We start from the raw sequence: 10974 nt of genomic DNA, 5'->3' as shown, positions 1-10974 counted from the left end.
AGCCTCCGTTGCCATCCCAGGCCAGAGACCTTCCAAGACGCATAGATATCAAGGGAATAGCTGCAGGCACTGTCCACGTGCTTCCTGCCCAGGGCCACCTCCAGACCTGCTCCCTGGTCCATAGCCAACAGCAGCGGTCTTTGCAGAGAAGGCGGGAGCCCCCTGCTCCAGCAGGCCATGGCTCAGTCTGTCTCACACGAGCACTCTGGCTACCGAGCGGATCAATCACCCACAAAAGAAGCAGAATTATAAAAGAAGTGGTTTTTACAAGAATCCAGATGAGAGACAGACAACTTTGAATAGGGTAGAAGAAAGGAAGGGGAGAAGTAATTGGATTCTGAATAGATTTGAAAGGTGGAGCCACAAGGATTTGCTGGTCCCCTTGGTGTGAAGAGAAGATAAAGAAGAGCATCTGAGCTGTCCACAGGCCTTTATCCTGAGCAACCTGGAGGAGGGAGCTGCCAGCTGTGTGGGTGACTTGGTGGGAAGAAGAGAGTTTTTGTTGGGGCTCAGAGGAGTTGGGTTCAGTCTGTCCCTTGAAGTAGCGGGTGCTCTGTTGATGTTCAGGGAGGAGATGTACTTAAAGACGGAACCTGGGGGCAAGGAGAGGTGGGGGCTCCAAACAGAAGCTGTGAGAGTGCTGCTGGGATCACTCAGGGAGACAGTGGAGGGAACGAGAGAGACACTCGGAGGCCTGAGGATGCAGAAGGAAGAGTGGCCATCAAAGGTCTGAGGAGCAGCCAGAGGGTGACAGCATGCAGGGCCAAGAGAAGGAGGCATCTCCAAGAGCTGTGAGTGGTCATCTGTGGCCACTGCTGAGAGGTCACACGAAGTGCCAAGAGGGGTTGAGGTCATCGGTGACCTGGACAAGCATAGACAGGAGACCTGGACAGGTGAAAACCTACCTGCATGGGTAGAGGATGGACGGGGCAGAAGGAGCTGGAGAGATCTTGTGGCAGTTTTACCGGAACAGGAAGCAGAAACAGTCCAGAAAGGAAGAGAAGAGGCTCCCTGTGAAGGCCACGCATCCTGGGCACGAGGGCCTGGGGCAACCCATGGACAGGCAGACCTGAACCCCTCCTCCAGCTCGGGCGTCTTCCCAGTGGCGATCAGAACCTGCTCCAGAACACCTAGCAACCACCTCAGGGTCAGCGGTCAGAAAAGGCTCACAGTCACTGCACACTGCAGAAAACCTGGTTCCTGTCCCCACAGAGACTTGATGCAGAAGACTCTAGCCCTGATTGCAACATGTGCCAGATGCTAAGAAGGACATGGTTGAGTTGATCCCAGACTTCTTCAGGGAGCATGGATCCCTGGATCACATGCTCTGGTGACGTCCCACCTCCAGCCACCCTGGTTTCCCCCACCCCCAGCGCTCGCTGAAGTCGCTCCTTCGCCCTTTTGGGAGGAAATGTGCAACATTGGCTGCTCAGCTTCATGCTAACTGCCTGCACGGAGGACGCAGGTGCTGGGCAGCACTGGGGAGAGGGGAGAGTGTGTCAGAGGTGATAATAGGAGGACCGGGCCTTGCAGGATGAACAGGCGCTTGAGAGGTGGAGCAGGCACCCCAGGCAAAGGGAACAGCACGTGCCAAGAGGACAAGTTTGGCTGGGGCATGAGAAGGTGGGTGCTGGGGTGCGAACACAGAGAAACAGGGATGCTTTGTCCACACCTTACCTGAAGAACCCCCAGATGCCCAGGCGGTACTGGATGGTCACCACCACCACGTTCTCATGGGTAGAGAGGACCAGCCCGTCAAAGGTGGACGCCCCGCCCGACAGTAAGCCACCTCCATGGATCCACACCATCACCTGGGCAGGGAGGAAACAAGCTTGCACATAGGGAAGCAGAGAGGGAAGAGGGGAGTCTGGTGTGATGACCACTTGGCCACAACAGAAGGCTGTCACCCGAGTCCACCAGTGCACAGCAAGGTTGTGGGCCCAGGGACCACCCCTCTCAATGCCACCTGGCTGCCCTGCCTCTCTCTCCAGCTCCAAGTGCCATGTCCTGCCGAGGCTCTTCAAACAGAGAAAGTGTCATGGGAACACAAAGGCCAGTGATGTCCTTCCCAACAGTGCTGTCACCCTAGTCCTGGACCAGTCAACCAGCTGGACATAAGCAACGGGCAGCAATCATACTTCAGCTCCATCTCAGTTGACTCTAGCGGGGATTAAGCTCCGCTCTGCAGGGAGGCTTGCCTTAGGAAGCAGGCACGTGCCCTTTTCTAATGTGCCCCCTCAGAATCCTCTGCATGTCCAAAGCTACCGACCCCCCGTCAAGCCCAGCCTCACATTCTCCTCCTCCAGGAAGTCTTCAGTCACCTGACTAACATTAGCTGAGAACCTACTATGGACCAGTGACTGTGCCAAGAATTGAGTGTGGACACAATTCAAACTTCATGGTTGTTGCCTTAAAGAGCTCAGGTAGCAGGGAAGAAACGAGAGTGAGTAAAGTAATATAATATTGTTAGTAAAAAAGAACCCATCATGTGCACAAGAGATTTTAAAATGAACTATCCACTAAGTCCTAACATCATCCTATTTGACAGTAAAAATGAGGCACTTCACCTGCCTAAAGACACTACAGGGAATAAGTGACAGAAGTGGACTTGGCCCAGGCAGCCACGTGCTGAGCTGCCTGACTCCTGCAGCACACTGGACAGCACAGTGAGTCAGCCCTTAGGGCAGGAGGAAGGTCCCGCTGCAGCTCTGAGCCGTGTTCCAGGAGGCTCGCTCTGCACACTCAGCCAGCCCTGAGGTGCAGCCTGACCATCAGCATCAGACACTCACTCAGGATTCTTCCCGCTAGAGGAAGCAGAGGCCGAGGGAAGTCCAGATCTTGCCCAAGACTCTCAGCCAGGCCAATGCAGGTCCAGGATCTAAACCCAGACCTTGGAGTTCTAGAACCTGTGTCCACAGCTGGAGGGTCTCCTGACTCCAGCTCCCAGAGCCCATTTCTCCTGCACCTCTGATCCCTGCTTCCTCCAGGGAGGGACTGAGTCGGGGTCATCTGAGTGAAGGCTGAGCCCAAGGGCAGGTCAGCAGAGACAGGCTGAAGAAGTCAGGGCCTATGTGCACCAGAGGGCAAGATCTGGAGGGCAGGGGCTGCTGGGAAAGTCCCCAGGCTCCTGCCCTACCTAAGCCCAAGTCTAACTACCTGTTTGGGGACATCAAGATCCTAACAGAGGAAGCAATGAATGAGTGAGGTCCCCACCACCTTGTAACTTGCATAAGACTGACTTCTAGTCCCCAGTTTACAACCTTCTCCACCACACCTGGTAACCATGCCAGAGTGTCCCTGGGGGACTGGCTGGGTGCTGACACTACTCTTTCTTCCACCCCAGGTGTGGTTCTTTTCCAGCAGACCCCTCACCCTCTGGTGAGCCTGCCCCACCCCTGGCCCTTCCTCTGTTGGGAAATGCTGACTCACTGGACATCAGTCTGGACATCAGTCTGTACCAAAGGTTAGAGAGGGAGAGGAGCTAGGATAAAGTCCAGATGTTTGAGCTAAGGGAAGGAAAGTGTTTCTGGGGTTGTCCAGGCTCTGCCTCCTGCATGGCTCAGTGACAGTTTTTCCCATGTGGATCTTGGAGTGCTGGAGAAAGGGCATATACTTGTTGATTTTCTAGCCCCTGTTCAAAGACATTGGTTTAAAGATCAGAAGACCCCAGCTCTTTTCCTGTCAACCCTCCCTTCCCCCATCCAGGCCTGAGTTTCTCTATCTGCAAGGAAAGTGTTTTGGGTTGTTGTCTTTTCCCTAAGATTTTTTCCACTTTAATTTTATTGAAAATTATGTCTTAGTTGCTCTCCATCTAGCCACTTAGAGTGATCGCTCTATGATTGTCAGGAAAACTGGAAAAATTAAGAAGTGCAATTACAGCAACTTCCATCCAATGCCTGGTGACCCTGGGGAGCAGAGGCCTGGCTGAGAGTGGCCTCCACCCCTTTCTGGTCCACACTGGGCAGATGGGTTGTTGGCACTCCCACGTGGTGACCCTTGCTTACTGGCAGCCGGCTTTTGGTCATCAGGTCAACAGGGGAGTAAATATTCAGGTAAAGACAGTCTTCAGAATACTCCAGAGGGATGCCTTCCAGTCTGTTGGTGAAGACCTGGGACAGCACAGGCCCTGCTCCTGTGATTTGGGAACACCTGCGGAGAACAGAAGAAAGAGTCCCTGAGATCCGTACATCTGACCAAGACTATCCTGAGTCTGAAAAGGACCTTCAACTGGATGGTTTAAGCCTGTAAATTGAGTTGTTATTACCAGACTTGAGACACTGGCTGGGGAGAGACTCTGAGGGTCCTGGCGGGAACCATGGGTAGGGTCTCGAAGACTCTGCAGAGTGGGAAGAACTTGGCACCTCGCTCCCATCAAACAGCACATCCTAAGCAGGACTCGTCTCAGCTCTGGCCTTTCTTGATGCTGTCAAGCAACTATTGTGCCTGTTCAGGGCACTGATGGGGGATGGGCACCCATGTGATCTAATAAGAGGCTTACCAGCATCTGCATCATGGCAGACCCTATAGTGGCCCATTCTAGGCTCCAGATGCTCATGCTATAGTCAGGCTGCTGTCCTGTGCAAAGACGTGCTGGGGTGTTTGCCTATTTGGCCACTGGGACAGGCTTCCAGACTTGGCCAGCTTTCCCTCACAGTCTGCATACCCTCCATTTGAACTGGAAAGTCACAGCAACTTTGCAGCCCTCCTGAGACTCGTGGCAAACCTGGACTGAGTGTTCCATATTGCTCAGATGGTTGCAGTTGTCACAGGCTCAGGGAACACAACAATCAATCTACCTAAAATCTCTAGAAGTCTCAATGAAGATGGACTGGCACCAACAAAGCCATACTGTGAAGATGGGAATCCTTCAATGTGTAGACATTATAACATGATCTGCAGCATTCTTAACATTCAGGGAAATAGGACCCTGACAAATGGACAAAGTACAGCTGCAAAGGTCAACCTGGAAGTGATGAAGATGTGTCATCTCTCAGAGAAATCATTCCAAACAGCCGAGATTTTGTTTGTTTATTTGTCTTACAGAGGCTTGATAAACTTCAAGAAAATGCTGAGAAACACTTCATAAATTCATCAGAGACATTTAACAAGGAGATTGAAATTTTAAAAAATCCAACAGAAATCCTAAAGCTGAAAAATACAGTGAAAAACATGAGAAATACATTACATGTATCGACAGCTGACTTCATCCAACAGAGGAAAGAGTCACTGAGCTCCAAGGCAGACTGTTGGAAACACACAGAGGAGAAAAGAGAATGAAAAGGCATGAAGAAAGTGTATGAGATCTAGGGCACAGCTTCAAAAGACCGAATAGTCAGGGCATTGGAGTTCTGGAGGGAGGTAAGAGAGCCAAATTCCAGAGGCACTAACAGAGAATGTTCCAAATCTGGAGAAAGATGTTAACTTCCCGGTACAGCAAGGCCAAAGGTCATGCATCTGATTCCACCCAATAATACACACTAAGACATTCTAATCAAACTCTCGAAGGTCAGAGACAAAGAGAGGACCTTGCAAGCAACAAATAGCAGACAAGGGAGTTCCAGTATGCCTTTCTCGGAGAAACAAAACTGAGGGAATTCATTGCTACCAGAACTGTCCTAGAAGACATGCTAAAGGGAGTTCTTCACATTGAAAGAAAAGGATGCTAATGTGTAAGAAGAAAATATCACTGTTGAAAGTGAATATACAATTATAATTATTTTAATACCGTAGTGATGCCATGTAAGGCACCTATATCTTTAAAAAGATAAAACTATTCAAAATAATAATCACTAATTTGTTAATAATAAGCAAGGAAAAAACCTATCACAGGTGACACCAAAAATTGAAAATGGAAACAGAGTCAAAATGTAGAATTTTTTTGGTTTGTTTTCTTTGTGCTTAAAGTTACGTTATTATCAGTTTAAAATATTATAACTATAGGCTATTTATTTTAAACCTGAACCTGATAGTAAACAAAAAGCAAAAACCTATAATAGATACACCCAAAAGGAAAAGCAAGAGATCAAAAGATACTACTAGAGAAAACCAGGTAACCACAAAGGGAGAGAGCAAGAAAGGGAGAAGGGAGGAAGGAAATCTACCAAAGCTAGATGTTTGATTAGTGAGGACAGTAGGGAACGTTGGCTGTCTGAGCCCAGCTGGCCAGGGTACCTGGCACCCAGGCCTCTGTCCTGTCCCTTACTAGGTATCTAGATGCACCTGGGAGCTGACAAGCTACTGCATCAATATACCCATCAGTGCACCACCCCTCACTCAGGAACCCACTCTCCAGGCACATGAGGTTCAAGAGAGAAGAGACAGATAACCACTTGCTTCTTCTCTCGCTCAACTGTTCTTTTTCCAAAGCACAAATCATTGATCATAATCTCCCATATGACCTATTGCCTTGCACATTATTTATTATCTCTCTCCCCCTCTAGGAATGGAAGCCCCATGGAGGCAGAGATCTTTGTCTTGTTCATTAATGGATCCTAAGAACCCTCAACATGCCTGGGAGGCGATGGCTGCTCAAGAACCACGTGCTGGATGAAGGGCTCTTGACATCCCGAGAGGTCTGGGCTGTCTCAGGGCTCTGCAGTGTTCCCGAGCATTCCAGAAGGAGGCAGAGCCAAGCAGAGGACGGCCTCCACCCCTTCCTGCAGCACTGAGAGACCACCCCCCAGACAGGCCACCCACTTACATAGGAGGGTAGGAGGTGGTGTTCTTCACGGAGCTCCAGGGCTCTGCAGGCTGCGGTGGAGCAAACCTCAGGGATCCCAGAGGGGGCTTAGCAAAAGGGACCCCCAGGAAAATGGCCACAGGCTGGGCAGATCCCTCCAGGCTGACGTACTTCCCCAGGACTTTGCCATACACGGTGTCCACCACAGGTGGCGAGGAAGGGTGTCCTGCTGGACATGGGGGCAAATGAGGACATGAGAGGGGAAAGGTTAGTCCTGGGCTTCAGGTGGGTTTTGCCACATTCTAGGCATGTGACATTGAAAAAGTCATCTATACCCTCTAGGCCTCAGCCAGGTTACAAAGCAGCATCAATGCCTGGTGGCCTTAACCGTCAGTTCCATGCTATGAACACTTAGGTTGTTGTTGTTGCTAAGTACCACAAATAATGCCAAGATATATTTCCTGGGACACATCTACAGACAGTTCCAAACCTCCATTGTTTACACTTCTGGTGTTTTGACTTACAATTTTTTGACTTTTGATCTTGAGATTATCAATACATAACCCTGTCTTAAGAGTTAGTGCACAGCGACATGTCCACAGGGGTGACAGTGGAGGTGAACTTTTTCTTTCTTCTTTCCAAATCTCCTACACTGAACTTAGGCATCTTTAGAGAATCAGAAGAACCATTTTACAAATACAGTAATGTGTACAAGAAATTCTGAAGAAAACGATTTTCCCATGGTCAATGATGGGGTACCATGTGAGGGAAAGGAGATGGAAGAGTGGGTGTGTGGTCCTGGCTCATTTGGGGAAGAGAGTGAGCTGTCCAGTTAATAATATGCCAAGTGACACGGGCGTCTTAGGGCTGGAAGGAGGCCAGTGAAAGGGCAGGGGATCGTCCCTCTGAAGTAAAGGTGCACACCATCCATTTACTTCAAAGTGACTCACTGCAAGGGCCAGGGTGAGAGGAGAGCAGGAGCTGAGAAGGAAGCATAGCGGCAGCTTCAGCTGAGATTGGGAGCACCCTCCAGAGAGGTGGCAGGAGGAGGGCGGAGCCTCAGGAGCCCAGGGAGAAGAGGAGGGGCTGGGTGGGTGCTTCAAGGAGGTGAAGGAGGGTGAAGTCTGAGCAGAAATCACTGGATGTGAGTTGGGTCAAGGAGGACTTTCAACCCAGATGAAGTGGATAGAAGCCACATGATCCAGGGTGAAAACCTGGTTGGATGGAGTGAGAGGCTTAAAAAAGAATGGGAATAACAGCAGTTACCATTGATGTTACATGGTATGTGCACTTATTGAGCACTTACTGTGTTCCTGTTCCATGAAGTTAATTCTAAAACAAACAAACAAGCAAACAAATTGTAGCTAGGTAGTCATGGCCATGTTGCAGATGAGGAAACTGGGAAATTAGAAGCAACCTGTATGGACTCCCTAAAGATGAAAATCAGGTAGCCAGGGGGAACTATCAGTAAAGGAATGTCCCACTCATATTTTGGTCTCCATTTTTTTCCTCTGTCTCATGCTCAGTTCCAGGACTCTCACAGTGTCACATGACCAAGGAGAAGTGAAATCCAGGTGGGACCTGGGCTGTCAGGGTGCTGATGTGCAAAGCACAGCCTGGATTCAGGAGCCAGAGGAAGGCCAGACATGATTTCCCAGGTGACTTTGGGAGAGTATGTGTCTGTCATGGTTTGGCTATGAGCTATTCCCCCATTAGTGCAGGGATATTCAGAGGTGAAATGATTAGACTGAGACTTTAACCTAATCAGTCCATCCTAGTCTGAGTGGGCTAATTGGGTGGTAACTATAGTAGGTGGATATGACTGGAGGAGGTGGGTCACTGAGGGTGTGCCCGGAAGTGTGCGTCTTCCCTGGGGCCCCTTCTCCTCCGCCCCTGCTTCCTGACATCATCATGATCAGAGCAACTTCCCTCCTCTAAGCCCTTCCGCCATGATATGCTGCCTCACCTTGGGTCCAGAGTAATGGAGTTGGCCATTTATGGACTGAGACCTCTGAAACCATGAGCCCCAAATAGACTTTTCCTCCTCCAAATTGTTCTTGTTGGGTATTTTGGTCACACTGATAAAATGCTAACTAAAACAACCTCCCTCTGTGTCTCCATTTCTCAATTGGTAAAATGGCACAAATACATACAAAGGGCCCTTGTTATAGCCCTGCAATAACTAAGAACATAATTTTCTGTATCTGACGCTTTGGACTTGCTGATTCTGTAGGAACTCTCCCTTCTAGGTTCCAACCCATCCAGAGCTCACCACTGTCTACCTCCTACAGCTAGTTCTCACACCCTGGGTTGGTATCCACCTGCCCTAATCACCCAGAGCCGGTACCACACAACCAGGGACAGTCCCTACTCCCAAGAGTTCCCTGAAACGATTCAACCAGTCAGTCCTACAACTACTTACCGTGTTTCATCTCTTCCTTCCAGTGGAAACCCTGACAAAGGTCCTTGCCCACAGTCCCCAACCTTTGGGCTTCCTGACTGACCCTGGTGCTTCCTCTTGTGTCCCCAACCCCAGAGGTAAGTCTCTTCTTGAGAACTACTGAAAAGATAAGATAACAACTTATTTTTTCAGTAGCATTGGCTCTTGATATGTTGGCCTTATGCTACTTCAAACTTCCTATTAACATACTGTATTTTAAATCCACTCCTTTATTTACCCATTCCTTACCAGCACCTTCTCTAGAACAGGCACCATCCTAAATGCTTTAGAAGGAACCACCCATTTCATCCTCAGGACAGCCCAGTGAGGTGGGGGCTGCGGGCATTCTTATTTTAGGGGTGGGATAACCCAGGCACGACAAAGATAAGTTCCTTGCCCAAGGACACCCAGCTCAGCACTGCTCAGCTAGGATTCAGACCTGCTCTTGGTCCCTGAGTTGATACTATAACATTCTACTAAGACACTCTCGGTAACCTGGACAGATCTGTGCCAATGATCAAGGAAACAGTAAACTAAGCTCTTGCCTCCTCGTAGGTGAGGCATGAGGTCATCTCATTGCCTCCTGCACCTGACACCTGCGGCAGCATCTCAGGGAGCTTATTCTTCCCCGAGTCTCTGGGAGGCTGGGCAGGCTGAGCTGGGCTATGCCAAGTCCTGGTTCAGCGGATGAACACTATTGTAGAACCAGACCTGCAAAGCTTGTCCTGTGGACATCTCAGCCCCCCTCTGCCCAGGTCTAGGGTCCTCAAATGTACCCCTTAGTACTTTTATTTTAGAACTCACCCCATGCTGTGCCTGTGGCGAGAGAAGCCAGGACCAGAGCATAGAGCCACATGATGGAAGGACAGCCACTCTCTGCAAAATCTTCGTGTCTCTCTGAAGGGTCCCAACCCAGAACCTGAGGTCCCCACACCCTTGGACCTGCAGCCTGATTATCTGAATGGGAGATGACCAAAGCTCTTTCCTTCCACAGAGCTTCTCCTGGGGGACTGGCAGGACCTGGAAGCCAGACCTCGTCTGAGTTCAACCTCTTTATCTAGATCCTGCTCCTCAGCTCTCAGATTACAGATGACCACGAACTCGCCCAGCAACTTTTGGCATACGGATTTCTCCCTGGATGAACCCTCAGTGCACTGGGAGAGTTCCGAAGCAGGCACCTGCTAGCTGAGCCTTCAAGAAGATGAGACTTTGGTCTGGAGTCCCCAGATCAAGATGGAAAATTTTAGAGCAACTCAGAGCCTGGAGCTGCTCAGCTGGGAAATCAGGACACACCTTTAGCTTCCCTGGGCTGTCATCTCCTAGAGTTCCAGGCTCTTACGTTTGAAAGTGATCTTACACTTCATTCCGTCCCCTTCTGATGCCTACATTAACTTCGTAATATTCCAGCCAAGTGGCCCAGCCTGCTGCCCCACACCTCCAGGAACAGGGAATTCACTACATTTTGGAGCAGGGATTTTGGGGCAGAATATTCGTACAGTAAGTGAACTCCATCTCTCCAAAATCCTTGGTTCTCAGCAAAAATCCACATGTTTGTTCATTCCTCCTTAAAACATTTATCCAAATGCCTGGCTCTTGATAGAAATGTAAAAAACAGGTAAAGAAGAAAACTACAAACCTCAAACTCTGTGAGTTCAGTCTTTAGGTCATGGATGACAACTTTTTCCTCTTATGATGTAACATAGAAAAAGGATAACAGAGCAGGATATTGGTTTCCAATTTAACTATTTGTTATAATTTCAATCCGTCCAAGTTCTACAACATCTTATCCATCACCAGCCTCCCAGGATCCTCCAGGGGAAAGAAGCACATTTTCCCTGTCTCGGTGCTGCCCTCT

General features: G+C 49.5%; 1 protein-coding gene across 1 annotated transcript in view; it reads right to left on the bottom strand.

The window, feature by feature from the left end:
- The window catches only part of LOC306649067 (liver carboxylesterase 1-like), a 162535-nt gene that overhangs the window by 39490 nt on the left and 112071 nt on the right, over nucleotides 1-10974 (bottom strand). Inside the window, exons 2-4 of the mRNA XM_079119706.1 lie at nucleotides 6701-6908; nucleotides 4005-4149; nucleotides 1678-1811 (exon numbers count right to left, since the gene is read on the bottom strand). Coding sequence (XP_078975832.1) covers nucleotides 1678-1811; nucleotides 4005-4149; nucleotides 6701-6908 — 487 coding nt within the window. The remainder of the gene's footprint in view (nucleotides 1-1677; nucleotides 1812-4004; nucleotides 4150-6700; nucleotides 6909-10974) is intronic.

This window comes from Sciurus vulgaris (assembly GCF_902686455.1).
Source record: "Sciurus vulgaris genome assembly, chromosome: 17".
NCBI classification, from domain to species: domain Eukaryota; kingdom Metazoa; phylum Chordata; class Mammalia; order Rodentia; family Sciuridae; genus Sciurus; species Sciurus vulgaris.
The sequence above is the reverse complement of the archived record's forward strand: the minus strand, read 5'-3'. Positions and strand labels throughout refer to the sequence as shown.